Source organism: Ambystoma mexicanum, chromosome 1q (genome assembly GCF_040938575.1).
Source record: "Ambystoma mexicanum isolate Mex_15411 chromosome 1q, UKY_AmexF1_1, whole genome shotgun sequence".
In the NCBI taxonomy this organism is placed as follows: Eukaryota; Metazoa; Chordata; class Amphibia; order Caudata; family Ambystomatidae; genus Ambystoma; species Ambystoma mexicanum.
In genome coordinates this window covers 1,529,631,116-1,529,646,388 of record NC_090922.1, presented here as the reverse complement: position 1 = coordinate 1,529,646,388, position 15,273 = coordinate 1,529,631,116, and the positions used below count along the sequence as shown (strand labels likewise).

General features: G+C 49.0%; 1 protein-coding gene across 4 annotated transcripts in view; it reads right to left on the bottom strand.

Annotated features, from left to right (window-relative positions):
• EBNA1BP2 (EBNA1 binding protein 2) overlaps window positions 1-15,273 on the bottom strand; it is a 117,077-nt gene that overhangs the window by 49,463 nt on the left and 52,341 nt on the right. For all 4 annotated transcript variants that reach the window (XM_069642452.1, XM_069642450.1, XM_069642451.1 and 1 more), the window contains exons 6-7: window positions 2,247-2,336; window positions 837-912 (exon numbers count right to left, since the gene is read on the bottom strand). In XM_069642452.1, coding sequence (XP_069498553.1) covers window positions 837-912; window positions 2,247-2,336 — 166 coding nt within the window. The remainder of the gene's footprint in view (window positions 1-836; window positions 913-2,246; window positions 2,337-15,273) is intronic.

The following is a 15,273-nucleotide window of genomic DNA, read 5'->3' as shown; positions in this document are numbered from 1 at the left end:
TTGAGACTGGCATTTGCTGCCTTTTGCAAAGTTCCTTGCAGCATTGCCCCTCACAAGCCTCCCAGCGTGTGGCCCCTCAGTAATTTCCCTACAAATATTTCTAAACCATTGTGCAAGACTTTTTACTTACCTTAATGAAGTACTTCAGCTTCACTAGACCTTGCTCAATTGACTTTGGCTTTCTTGGCTCCCTGAAAGATTCTTCTCACCTCTGACTTTGTGCTTTAACTATCCCTCAACAAAAGTCACACATTCCATAACTTGTGTAGCTGGGAAAGGGTTCATTTACTTTGCATCGGGGGTTAAAAAAGTACCTACCTGCTTCAGAATATTTGTTAACCATTGTTTTATTCCCTAACCTTTTCCTTTTGACACCAAACTCAGTATTGTTCTAAATGTGCCAGTGACATATCAATGTCCACAGTATCCTAGTTATTTAAGTCACCTCAGGGTGTAGGAAGTGTGTGTGCCATCCCAGATGGGTAATCACTGATTAAGTGAAACAGAGTGTGTATTTATTGAAGTATATTATTGTGTTACATATTTGGGCTTATTCAACTGTTAAATTAATAAATAATTGTTTAATCCAGAAACCGAGTGTTTATTTGAATACCTGCCACTGTGAATCTCTGTTATAACCCTACAGCTCATGAGGAAGAGAGACTAGCGTACCCAGAACGGAGAGGTACCCAGCGGAAACCCCATAGATTAGGAATGAAAGGCAAGGACCCCTGCGGGAAGAAGATGAATCAGGCAATTTCACAGACAGAAGGGGCAGAGTTATCATTTCAGGCCACGTTTCACCCTCCCCTACTCAAGTCCCGGCAGCAAGTTACCTTTCTGGTACTTCTTGATGGAGTTCATCATTGATGACTTCTCCTTCTGTCTCTTCTGGAGAACCTCAGTCTGCACCTGTGAAAGCAAAGTGCAGGCATTGGCTATAATCACCAATGTGTTTCACCCCGAGAACAGATTTAGATCAGTGGATATAAGAATGCAGCTACCCTCGATCCTACAGAGTGTGTGCTACTCTTCAATGACGATGACAGCCATCATTCCAGTGCCATCCTAGCCATGTGTGTTAAATATGGAGAGCACCCCCTGGCTATGGATATCAGCGCATGTCTTTTAAAGAGCATCTTGTATCGTATCTAGAGAGACGCCATCTTCCACGCGGCACAACGCACTTACCAGCGTGTTCAATGCAGAGCAGCCATCGGCTATCCCACCAACGCGTTCTGTGCAGAGCATCCCACAGCTATCCTACTAGCGTGCGCTGTGCAGACTAGATATCAGCTATCCAAACTGTGTATTGTATACCTAGCAGCCCTCAGCTGTCCCACCGCTCTGTTCTATACAGTACAGCCACTGGCTATCCTATGCAGAGTAGCACTGAGCTATCCTACCAATGTGCTCTAGCAGAGCGGCCATCACATATCCTACCAGCATGTTCTCTCTAGGGCAACAACGTCACCAGCGTGTCCTGTGCGGAGCATCCCTCAGCTATCCTACTAGCGTGCGCTGTGCAGACTAGATCTCAGCTATCCAAACAGTGTATTGTATACCTAGCAGCCCTCAGCTATCCCACCGCTCTGTTCTATACAGTACAGCCAATGGCTACGCAGAGCAAACCCTGAGCCATCCTACCAACGAGCTCTAGCAGAGTGGCCATCACATATCATACCAGCATGTTCTCTCTAGGGCACCAACATCACCAGCGTGTTCTGTGCAGAGCATCCCTCAGCTATCCTACTAGCGTGCGCTGTGCAGAGTAGATCTCAGCTATCCAAACAGTGTATTGTATACCTAGCAGCCCTCAGCTATCCCACCGCTCTGTTCTATACAGTACAGCCAATGGCTACGCAGAGCAAACCCTGAGCCATCCTACCAACGAGCTCTAGCAGAGCGGCCATCACATATCATACCAGCATGTTCTCTCTAGGGCACCAACGTCAACAGCATGTTCGATCACCTATACTACCAGCGTGCTCTATGCAGAGCGGTCATCACATATCCTACTAGCGTGTTCTGTCTAGGGCAGCAACGTCACCAGCGTGTTCGATCACCTATCGTGCCAGCGCGTTCTATGCAGTGCAGCCATCATCTATCCCGCCAGCGCGTTCTGTTTAGAGCAGCGACACCACTAGCGTGTTCTATGCAGAGCAGGGTTACCTATCCTACCCGCGTGCATATAGGCATCCTAGGAGTGCACTTTTAATGGACTGTCACCATCATTAATTTCCTACCTTTTTGCCGTACTTCCTCAGCGCTCGGAGTTGCTTAGCTTTTTCAGATTTATCCATGGAGGACTGCTTTTCCTGGAGCTTCTTCCTGATCTGTGGGAAAAAGTGCACGAGCCGTGTCAGACACAGAAAACGATCACCACTGGCAAAGTGATGTTGGAAGGCAGATGAATACATCTTCCATAGCTTCTGCCCCGCCCACTATTCAATACCACAGAGGTGAGAAATGTTACTCCTCACTAAGACAACTGTAGCGCCCTTATCCCAGGCAGGTACAACAGGACAAAGACAATCTAAACTGAAGATAATAAAAGCAGTCTAGCTAACATTGCAGCAGTAACAGACGCATGCATTAGACACAAGGCAAATATGCACTCACATGACGAGCACACACACTAGGTAATATATGCAAGTATACAACAAGAATGACATGCATTACTTACCGTAAAAGCATTTCTGATGATTGTATCTGCTTAAATTCACATGCGCCCTCCCTGCCTCTCCGCTCGGGGTGGAAGGGACGTAGACTTCTTACTACTTTCTCTCTTCATGTACTCACTCACTATAGCCTTGGTCTCCCTCATGGCAGAAAAAATACAATCTGAGGGACCTCGGCGCGTGAGGGATTTTGGGTACTACACACGTCACAATAGGGATAGTGTTTCAGACAAGCCTATGCCAACGTCCCCTTTCGGTCCCCCGAAAGACAAGATGCAATACCCCACGGTTACCACTGGATGTCGGACCATATGCACAGCATGTGAATCTAAGCAGATACAATCATCAGAAATGCTTTTACGGTAAGTAATGCATCTGTAGAACATGACTGCCCTGCGCACATCTGGTGTATGAAGGCTTCTTTCGGCCATGTTAGAAGGTCTCTGGAAGAACGTGGGTAGTTCGATTGACTGGTTCACATGGAACTTCTAAATAAATTTCGGCGCAAATCTGGGATGAGTGCGCAGAACTACCTTATCTTTGTGGACTGTAACAAAGGGGTCCAAAACCGAGAAGGCCTGTAGTTTGCTAACTCTTCTGAATTGATAGCTACTAGAAAGGCTGTCTTGTAAGTCAGGTCTTTCAGAGTAGCTTTATGCATAGGCTCAAAAGGGGGTCCCATGAACACCTTCTGCTGTGACGTGGTGTAGGCTGACAACGCCGCTAGGTGAACCTTTAAGGAATTGAAGACTAACCCAGAGTCCAACAGATGGGTTAGATATAACACAATGTGTGAAGGCGAGCAATCGGTGAGATTGACGCCTTTGGAACTGCACCAGATAACAAAACGTTTCCATTTGCAGGCATAGCAATAACGTGCGTTAGGCTTTCTTGCCTCCCTCAGTATGTCCATGCATCTTTGAGGGAGTTGCAGATGTCCAAACTCTATGACCTCAGGAGCCAGGCTGCTAAGTTCAGAGTTTGTGGGCATGGGTGCAGAGTCTCCCCCCTGTCCTGAGACAACCTGTTGTACGGGCAGGGCAGCTTGACTGGTGGGGAGAGGGACATTTCCATCAGGTGCGCGAACCAAGTTTGGCGGGCCCACATGTGAGCCACCAGAATCATGGCGACTGGTTCCTGGTGCATCTTGTGTACTATCTTGTTCAGTAGGGGAGCCAGGGGGAGGTGGGAGGGGGGAAGCGTAGACAAATTTCCCCGAGCAAGTTATCCAGAGACCGTTCCCCTTGGATCGGTTCTGGGGGTACCTGGAGGTGTAATCTTGGCATTGGGCGTTCTCCTGAGTAGCGAACAGGTCGATCTCTGGAAACCCCCATTCTGCGAAGATGTTGGATACAATGTCATCGTGCAGTCGCCATTCGTACTCTTCTGGCAGAGGGAAATCTCTGCTGAGTAAGTCTGCCAGAAGATTGAGTTCCCCTGGAACATGTTGGGATATCAGGAACATCTTGTGTTTGAGAGCCCATATCCAGATGTTTTGGGACAGCTTGGATAGCCCTGGAGAGTGAGTGCCCCCCTGTTTGTTCAGGTAATACATTGCTGTTGTGCTGCCGGTTAGAACCAGTACTGACTTTCCTTGCAGTTGCTCCTGAAAGGCTTTCAATGCTTTGAACACTATTAGTAGCTCCAGTAGGTTTATATGGTTGGACGCTACCTGAGGGGACTACACTCTGCGCGCTGTCTCTTGAAGCAGGTGAGCCCCCCACACTGTGAGAGATGCGTCTGTCGTGAGAGTGGCTTCCACTGCAGGGGTAGTGAAGGTCTTCCCCTTCAAGAGGGTCTCCCTTGACCACCACTGCAGAGAGAGAACGAGGGCTGGCGAGACAACTAACAGATCTTCCAATTGTCCGCTGGCCCGACACCACTGGCTGTTGAGCCACTCTTGCATGGGACACATGCGCAGCCGCGCGTGGGGAACCAAGTATATGCATGACGCCATCATTCCTAGCAAACGCATAGCTTTGCGTACCGTCACCTCTCGACTGGCTACATACTGAGGAACCTGAGAGAGCATGTTCTGAACCCTCTCGCTGGAAGGGAAGACTAGACCGTCTTCCGTACGAATTAGAGCCCCTAGGAACTGTTTTACTTGGCTGGGGACTAAGCTGGATTTCTTTTCGTTGATAGAAAATCCCAGGCTGAACAGTAGGTCTACTGTCTTTTGGGTGTTCGAAAAACAAACGTCGAACGAGTCCCCCGTGATGAGCCAATCGTCGAGGTAAGGGTAAACTGGACTCTGAAAGTCTGCGCAGGTGTGCCGCTGCCACTGCCAGGACCTTGGTAAACACTCTTGGCGCCGAAGCTATGCCGAAGGGGAGTACTTTGAACTGGTAGTGTTTGTCCTGAATCACAAACCTTTGGTATTTTCTGTGCGCTGGCAGCATTGAAATATGAAAGTATGCATCTTTCATATCCAATGTTGTCATGAAGTCCCCCTGTTTTAGCAATGGGATCACCTCTTGCAGTGTTACCATGTGAAACTTTTGGGGCTTTATGAACTTGTTCGCTGGGCGCAGGTCTAGAACAGGACGCATGGTGAGATCCTTCTTGGGTACAAGGAAGTACACTGAATAGATACCCTCGTTTACCTGAAGAATCGGGACGGCTTCTATGGTGTCCTTTCCCAGCAGCGCTTCCACCTCTTGGATCAGGATCTCCAGATGTTCCGGTGAAAGGAGTCGATGTTTCGGAGGAATGAACTGTGGAGGTCGGGCGAATTCCGGGCAGTAACCGTGGGCGACCGTCTTTAAGACCCACTGGTCTGAAGTTATCCCCTCCCATGCCTTGAGGAAAGATGTTAATCGCCCCCCGACCGGGGAGACATGGGAGGGGACCCGAACTTGGTGGTCATTTCTGACCCGAAGTTGACGCTCCTCTGGAATTGGAGCCTGTGCTTCTATTCTTTCCGCGCTTCTGACCCCTCTGGGGGTAGTAAGTGGGGCTTGCAGCAGGTTGACTTGAGTTGAAGTTGCCTGTGCCGAAATTATTTTGAGCGCCGCAGGATTGTCCTCGAAAGGACCGCCGAGAATTACTGCCCCACTGTGAAGAGGGTTTTTGGGAAATCTGGTGCAGCGACTTAATAGTCTCGTGCTCCTTCTTGGCTGTCTCCAACGCATCGTCTACCGCCTTCCCGAAGAAGTTGGCCTCTTCGATGGGTTTGTTGATGATGGATGCCTGGGTCTCAGGCCTGAAGCCCGACGTGCGCAGTCACGCATGTCTCTTTAGGAGAGTACCCTGTGCGAGAGACCTGCCTGCTGTCTCTACGGAGTCCAGCCTTCCTGGAGTAGGTTCAATTGGGCGTCGACGTAGCTTGCCAGTAACGCTGTGTTATTGGCAATCCGGACGGTATAAGCCGCCGCCGACGTGACCCGTTTGCCTAAGGCATACACCCTTTTGGATTCCTTGTCCGGGGGTGACTCTCCCATGGCAAGGGGAACCCACCACCAGCGAGTCTGGGATTGCGTGCCCTTTAATATAAAGCGGGTCGGTGGGGGAGGGCCGGAAAGGTTTTTTGACCCTTGGGTTCACAGCCCTAGTCTGAGCGGGTGTGAGTAAGGAAGGGGCCAGCCGTCTCTTTACAGAGCTCAAGAGACGGATAGACTGGCTTGCTGGAGGCTTGTCATTAATAATGTCCTCCGCAAAATCTTGTTCGGGCAAGGCTTCAAGCGTGGCAATTTGAAAGAATTCTGCTGCTTTTTTCAACATGTTGTTGAAAGCCATTTGATCATCCACCGGGGGAGCTTGTCGAACCAGGGGGGATGGGGGAAGAGTTGAGGTAAACGATATCAGAATTGTGATCATCCTGCTGGGTGTCCTCCCAGTTGTCCGTTGCGCCTTGATCTTCCGCATAATTGTCCAGAAAAGAAGCCTCCTCTTCTTCTGTATAGATGTCTCTATACGTGTCTTTCTGGAAATCTTCTTCATAGTCCACATAGTGTTGGACATCTAGGAGTTGGGCAACTTGTGTTTGAGGGTTAGGGTCTACCCGAGCTTTTTTCGGCAGAGGTTGATCAGAAGCCCTGAAAAACTGCTCCAGCCGATCCATACACCCCTCGAATGTCTCTGTGGTCCACTTGGATGACCCAAATGGATCCAGCCGAGTAGGAACCGGGTCCTCCGCCCTAAGGTGTTGAGAGGATCTCCTCAGGGTGCTTGAGAGGGGTACCTGGCTTTGTTCGTAAGAGTCTTCGGGGTCGTCTTCCAAATCCGTGGAAAACCTTTCGGCGGGTTGGCCCATAACTGTGGGCGGAACCGGTACTAGGCCCACCGCCGTAGCAATCCCATTGATGCTCTTACTGATAGTCACCGAATCTTCGGGAGACAACGCCTCCGATGATGGCTTCTCGGGTAGAGGCCTACTCGTAGTTTTCGCACAGCCGTAGACGATTCCCCCGTAGTCTTCGTCGAAGATGTTCTTGATAGGCGAAGTGACTTAACGGGGATTAAACCGACAATTCGGTAAAATAAACAATGTCTCATGAAGAGCTCTGCTATAGGGCGACCAGTTATCTGGGCGGAAAAAAACAATCTGAGGGACCTCGGCGCATGATGGATTTTGGGTACTACACATGTCACGATAGGGATAGTGTTTCAGACACGCCTATGCCGATGTCCCCTTTCGGTCCCCCGAAAGACAAGATGCAATACTCCGCGATTACCACTGGATGTCGGACCCTATGCACAGCATGTGATTCTAAGCAGATTAACAAGCATCAGAAATGAACATATCATCCACAAGACATAAGTAACACCAACAGAACCAATGTAGAAGTTGATTGCAACAAGAACCCCATGCCATGCGAGTATAGCTCACTAACAGACACCAGAGAATAATGGGGAAGCCACCCTCTTTAAAATGGAAGCCGCAGTAGGCTTTTTAATAGACAAAGGCCTCAAGACTTCGAGAGAACTCAAAACGCTGAATCCACAGAAATACAGAGCTCAGACAGTAGATGGCAAGTAGTGCCAAGGTTGGAAACAAATAGGCAGGATGGAACAGCCGAATGAAGGCACAAGATAGTAAGACGCAAGCAGGATTCTCCCAGAAAAAAGGTTTAGAATATAACCATCCTTTGTTAACCAGGTGCAATAAAATAGCAAACCAACAAACTCCATGAAGCATAACTCAAGAGTGTACCTGATGGAAATAGAAAACACGGCACACGTTAATATTAGCTAAAATCCCAATAAATAGGAGTTAATTATATTTCATACACTAGACTTACTAATTAGAGAACACTGGCTATTCATTAGGAGCTAACATAAGATAGGTCACCTGCAGTACTCCCTAAAAACAAACAGACAAGCTGCCTACAAGGTCAAGTACAAAGGGATTGCCTGGTCACATGGCCAGAGGATGAGGGATGGCACCTTCTTTAATTAAACAATGGGCCTCTCTACCCCCACACCCAGTCTGGCTCATATCTCGACTACCTGTCAAGTGCCCATGGTTGGTTATAATGATGCCAACTAGTGTAATGCCGCCCATCAATTATATGCCAACCAATCCCTTAAGGTAGGGATGATGCATTTTAAACTTTAGCAAAATAGGGATAGCCTCAGGTGGAGTCATCAGATAGGTCTAGCTCAATCAAATGTTTAACGCATATGACCTATATGTGGCCATACCCACTAACCAATCCACGATCCACGTAGGTTTTGTATCTAAGATTACGTTATAATGTCATGGATGATGCCTTATATTTGCATGTATGCTGTCCCTGCTTTTTTGGATGAAAAGCTGGATTTTGCCTTGCCCTTTGTCCATTCAGTCATTGAGTCTGGCTTGACCTTGCTCCAGACAGACCAAGGTCAAACCAGATTTAATCCTAAATTAGTGTAAAGAGTTCTTGCTTACCTTAGTCTATGTTCCACTGAACTAAAAAGCAACTGTAATTGTATATTACGCCAAAAGGTCTTACTAGCCTAGTAGAACTGTCTTGTCCTGAATAGTCTTAGGTTTCTACTGTTCCTTGAATGAGTGTTCCACTGTTCAGATTGGTTTACTAAGCAATTTCTTTGCCGAGTTTCACTGCATAACTGACAGTCTACTACCCTTGACTTGCTGTAATGGTTTACTCCCCATGAATAGGGGTGGCCTATACTAAATGTGTATATGGTCTGACTTCCCTAGAATTACTGTTCGGTATTCTGAAGAAGGTTTATGCTTTGGCCTGTGTACCTTCAAGCATTGTGTTTTTTTATAATGTGTTTATGATCATGACGAAGTACTTACCCCAAGAGTTAACTTGGCCTAACTATTTATAATAAACCTTTATTTTTTATCATACTTCTGGTTGTAAGTGTTTCTGGTGAATCCATGGTATACTACAGGTTCTTTGCATCTTCCTACAGCCCTCTCTCACTCCTAAGATAAGCCCGGCAGATATGTCTACGCTACCATATACTCAGATGGTACAACCTTATACTAAGAGTGGGGTCTTGTACTGTCTCAGTTGAATGGCTTTACGAAGCCCTTAGATGAACTTCAGAAAAACTGTCCTAACACTGGGTGGCTGGCTTTCCCAGACAGCCAACACCCCCAAGTGACTGGCAGCCCCATAGGGATAAATGAATGGGTTCCAGCATATAAGGCGAGGGTGTTTGGACCACAGGCAGAGTTGCCCACTGGGACTGGAAATCCGAAGCAGAAGACTAGAAGAGATGCCAGCAGCACCGTCAGCAACTGTAGAAGTACTGGTGAAGCCCTGCAGCTGTCCTGACCACATTTTCAACTTGACAAGGAAGCTCCACCAAGGAAAACTTCAAGACCTTCTTCAATTTGGCCCATTGTCCCCCCCCTCCCCTGCCCCCCAGATCACCAATACCCATGATACCTGGACCATTTGCGAGTGCATCGTCTTGCAATCAACTAATCCCCAGTGAATCTTTGCAGGCATCTGTTTGGACCGCCAAGAGTAGGAATTATTCAACAAAAGTCCCCTCACCAGATTTCAGGACCGAGTAAGCAAAGAGATTCCAACCGCCAATATTAGTTTCTTCGTGGCACTAAGAAAAAGGCCCCAAAACAACAAATCGCTACTGGAGTGAGCTGAATCCTTTGCGGTCGACCCCTTCTCTCGAGTGCTGCCACAGAAGCCCACCATAGGTACCTCCTTTCGTCACCACCACCAAGGAGCAGGAATCGGGATCTTCATCGCTGCATCAGGAAGGCGACCAGTTACATTTTAAACTTCACTCTCGGGTACTGTGGGGCTTGGGTTACACTTACCTTAGGCCATTTCCTTGGCTTTGGGAGTGCTGTTGTCCACGTTTGGGAGTTGATCTCTACATTGTGTAGATCTTGCAACCTGTATTCCTACAGGAAGGCTTCCCTTGTGCTCCTGTGTTTTTTACAAGAACAACTGACTTGTTACTTAACTTTTCTCTGAAGATTTTCATCAGAACTGGTGCGGTCCATTTGACTGTGGCTTTGCTGGTTTCCCAAATGTCCATCTTCTTGATTCTACTGTCTTTGGCAATGCTAGTTCCTCCATATCATGACCATCTGTGCAGTGCAGGGACAAGCCCCGCACCAATTGGTTGCTCTGTTTCTATTTCCTAGCGCAGGAGCCGGCAGGCAATCGCCGGCCCCCTCAAGGGCCGTTGGGTATAAAGACCTGCTCCCTGTGAGAGCTTCCTTTGCTTTTGCTCACCAACCACTGCACATCTTTATTCCGTCAAGGTGCTGCCAGGTGAGAGCATTTGAGCACTGACCCCCCTGGGCCTCGCAATCTTTATTTGTGGCCTCGTAGAGACCCCCGGGCCCTGCATGCACCCTTCTCTCTCCCAGTGTTTGGTGTATCCCCTTCCCGCCCTCCTCCCAGCCCGTGATTGGCTTGTTCACTCACTTTAACTGACCTCCCCAGGGCAGCCCTCTGCCCGTGCAGCCCCTGCGGCTAAGGGCCCCAAGGCAAAGGGCGACTCCTACAAGAGGTGGCTCAATATCGTGTCTGCAGGTGGCAGCAGGGGAAGCCAGTGGTCAGCTGTTAACCAGCAGCGACTAGTACGGTAGGAGTGGCATGGAAGCCTGACCACTTAGCAAACCTACCTACACCTGTAAAATACTGCGATCACTTTCCACTGCCTCCCTCCCTCCCACTATCTAATCTAGCTGTGTTTTATTTGCAGTGTTAAGTGTAGGCCTCTCTCCCACTATACAGGTCTCTCATATCTAGGTGTGTTTTGTCAGGAACCTCAAATCTAGCTGTGTCTGTCTTGTCTTCATTTTGCATTGTTAGGCGCAGGCCTCTCTCGCACTATACAGGACTCCCAGATCTAGCAGTGTTTCGTCTTGTACACAAAGGTAGCTCTGTCCCACCTAGTACTCAAACTGCATTGTGAAGTCTAGGCCTCAACGGCGCACCAAAGTCAACTAGGTGCCGTGTCATTCACAGGCCACATCTGGGCAGTTCTCGGTGCACCTCTAGCCCCAACGAGACCCACTGCAGTCTTTCACTACCCCCACCATCACACAGCCCACACCCCTTCCACAGAGCACCCTTAACTCTCATTCCTCACCCCCACCTTATCCACCGCCCTCACTAAACGTACCTGCCTCAAACTATCACACTCTTCCCCCACCCGCAGATCTTGCTCTGTGCAAATAAGATTGGCAAGATGGAGAGACGGACTAGGGAGCATCCCCCCCAAGGAACACACCACAGAATGCAGCAAGACACCTAATAGCCCCATCACATTCCAACCACGCCAGCACCCAACCCCGACACCTCCCACTTACATTCTCCCCATCAACTACACACCACCCCCAACTCCCACTTCCCCACCCTTTGTTCAGCAAAAGAAGCGCTAGCCAACATCCCATTCACCAGAGAACCACCCACTCTCTCCCATACACCCACAACCGCTCATAATAAAGGGCGAGACCGCAGGCACCTAATGCCCCCCTAGCATCACCCATTCCCTGACACAGTTCGCAACCACTGCCACTGCAATATAGGAGCAAAACGTCACCTCCCGCACCCAACCAGTCCTAGCTCTCTTCCCCCGCCCCTGTCCCCCCCACTCCAACTGCTCCCTCATCTCCACACTCCACCTCCCCACTGCCAGTCCCCTGTTCGCCCACCCCACCTGCTCCCTCATACCCACATTCCACCTCCCCCTTCTGAACCTCCTCCCACATCAGACCCCGACCGCCCCCCCCCTCCCCAACCCTACCTGCCCTCTACCAACAAAGGCATCCCACCAAATATCTTGCACCCTCATCAACGCCAGGTCAGTTTCCAAAAATAAACTCCACATCTATGACCTCATCACAGAAGAAAACCCAGACATCCTATTCAATACCGAGACCTGGTTCTCGGATGACTACGAAGCCCTCGCGCACAAGACCTTCCCACCTGGTTACATTCTCAGTGTCCGGAACAGATCACGAAGGGGAGGGGGGCTTGCAATTTGCACAAAGACCGATTCAAGCTAATAGCCAAGGCCACCTCCACCAGCACCGCAAACTATGATCTCTCGTGGTAAAACTTCAACTCGCACCATCCGCCTTACACAGCTTCCCACTCCTCTACAGACCCCCCGGCTATAACAAAAACTTTGCAGACATATTTGGTGAAGCACTGGCTGCCAACCTCAACCTACACCCAACCCTCACCATCCTTGGAGACTTCAACATATGGTTTGACTCCCCTTCAAACGCTATGACCAGGGCATTCACAGGCAGTCTAGATCCACTCAATCTGAAAAACCACATGTCCACTCCCACCAACATGAGAGGCCACACCCTTCATGCAATATTCAGCACCACAAACAAATCTACCCAGCCCCCGCACTCCCTGTCATGGACCGATTACTCAGCACTTGGTTTCAACATACCACTCAACACTGTGGTCAGTGGCCAACACCCCACACGCTCACCACCAACAGCCCCCTCCACTTACCCACTATCGAACAAAGTGGTAATCACCCCAGATGTTGAATTCTCACTCCGCAACTCCCTCAACTCACTCCTCCACGCGGAAGGACCACCAGCAATAGATTCCTTCGACCTCTGGCTTACCAATGGCCTCAAACCCCTCACCCCCTAAATACATACTTTGCAGAGATCTGGACCAACACCGTGGTGGTTCACCCCCAACCTCAAACGTCTCAAAACTCTCAAGCACCGTCTGGAACGGGCTTGGCGAGCAGACCCTTCAGCCCATAACAAAACCGAACATTCATAGATTCCAGCGGACCGTGCACACGCAGCGCCACCACGGCGAGAGATAGGCTGACCAACCTCCACCTGGCACTCTTACCTGGGCCACCAGCCACCAGCTCTACCTCGGGTCTGCTGCCACTTGATCTTTGCCTTGGTAAAGACTTTGGTTGAAACACTCGTCTGCTTTTTCTTTTGTTTCACCAAATTGGCACAAAAGGCTATTGTCTATAATATTGTGAAAACACAAATAAACTACCACGCACATGACCCAAGGACTGGACTATTACTATACTGTCGGATCTCTCGGCAATTGGACTATCAAACCCAGCCAGCGCCCACAATTAACAAAGGTTTGTCACCCCACCAAGCATCAAATCAACTGGGCACCTAGGAGTTGGTACCCAGACAAACCATGTGCCAGGCGGCAGGCTAACCAATAAACATTAATAGGAGGTGCGCAGAGGACCCGTGGTCCCGACACCAAAAAACTCCTCACCCCTTTTGAAACCATAACAAAACCACCCTAGCAAGGTCAACCAGAATTTAGAGATCGGAAATCAGAAAAAGCAAGAAATCATTCTACGGGAACCGAATCCAAAATGCTTGCAACCCAATTAAGGAACTACATAAAATCATAGTAGAATTCAAAGCCCCCACATGCGCTGCCTGACAACTCCTAGCTCCCAAGCCCTATACAACACCCTTTCGCTCCACTTCTATAATGCCGCCAAAGAAAGACACAATGCCATCATCGCAAAACTAAAAATCCTACCACCACCACCCGTCCACTGTCCCTCCACCCAAACCCCCCCGCCCACAATCACAACCTTCTTTCGATTCTTTCTCTCCCATCACACATCAAGAATTCCTCTCGCTGGTAGCAGTCAGCCGCCCGTCAGGCTCCCCGGAAGATCCTTGCACACCCTCAATGCTAAAAAAAAGATACTAACCTCCACCTGTGTAGGCAACGTTGCGCGTGCAATCCTTTATCACTCACATCAGGATCCTTCCCCAAAGCCCTTAAAATATCCTACACCAAACCCATTTTCAAAAAACCAACTATTTACCTGCTCCTCCCCAAAACTACCGACCTATCTCTAAAACGCATTTCATCGCCAAACTGATTGACTGCGTGGCCTACAAACAGCTTGGCCAATTTGCCGAAGCCAACAACCTCCTAAACCCAGCACAATCAGGGGAACAGAATCCTTCCTAGTCTCCATCTGAGATGACCTAAAAAGAGCAGCCAACGCAGATGGCTGCACGGTACTCATCCTGCTAGGACCTTTCGGCAGCCTTCGATCACTCGATTCTACTAGTCAGACTACAAACACTTGGAATCAAAAGCACAGCCCTTTCGTGGGTCTCTTCCTTTATCTCTAACCGGTCGCAAATCATTGACCTCGACCAGTAAAGGTGTCTCCCCCCAAGGGGCGTCCACGTCACCGTTAATCTTCAATTTCTACATACATCCCATCCCCGTAATCATCCGCTCGTACAACCTTACCTGCTACAACTATGCAGACGATACACAGATCATCCTCAAAATCCCAAACTCCGAAGGCTCTGGCAGCCCTGACGCGTCATCATGCCTGGTTTATGGTCTTTGCATCGAAAAATGTTTCAACAACATTTTTTCCATCGAATTTGAACCAATGAAAAAAGTGCACTTTTTTGGGCCCCTCCTCTAACCCTCTATTTTGACCCTTTACAAAACCACCCCAAACAATATTAACCGTTAAACACAAACATTTTCGATGCATATTTTTTCGTTGGTTGGAATTTCGTGCCTCTCAGACATGAATCACTTGATTACGACCAACCACCTCATCCTCAACCCTGGGAAAACGGAAATCCTAGTCTGCGGGAAAGATCATTCATCCCCCCAACCAATCCCATGGCCCGAATCACTAGGACAAGCACCAGCACCCTCCAACGTGGTTAAAAACCTTGGATGCAAATTAGACTCAGATTTATCCCTCAACCAACACACCACCAGTGTATCCAAAACCAATTTCTTCCACCTACATATCCTCAGTCGGACTTTCCCCTACCGCACCTATCCCCACTGTTTCTCGCCCATCAACTCCATCATCCTCTCCCGCCTAGACTACGCAAACTGCCTCTACCTAGGAGCCCCTGCATCCCAACTAAGGAAATTCCAAAGAATCCAAAATGGGGCAGCACGCCTACTCATTAACCTGCCCGCCAGAGAACACATCAGCCCTACCCCGAGAGTCCTCCACTGGCTCCCTCTATTGCCTGACGCTTCACCTTCAAAGCCATGTGTAGTACCCATTGTGCAATCCACAACACCGGCTCTGAATTCCTCCAAAGACAAAATTGTCCCCTACCAACCGTCTAGGAAGCTCAGATCTCACACTGCATTTTGCCTACTGATCCTAC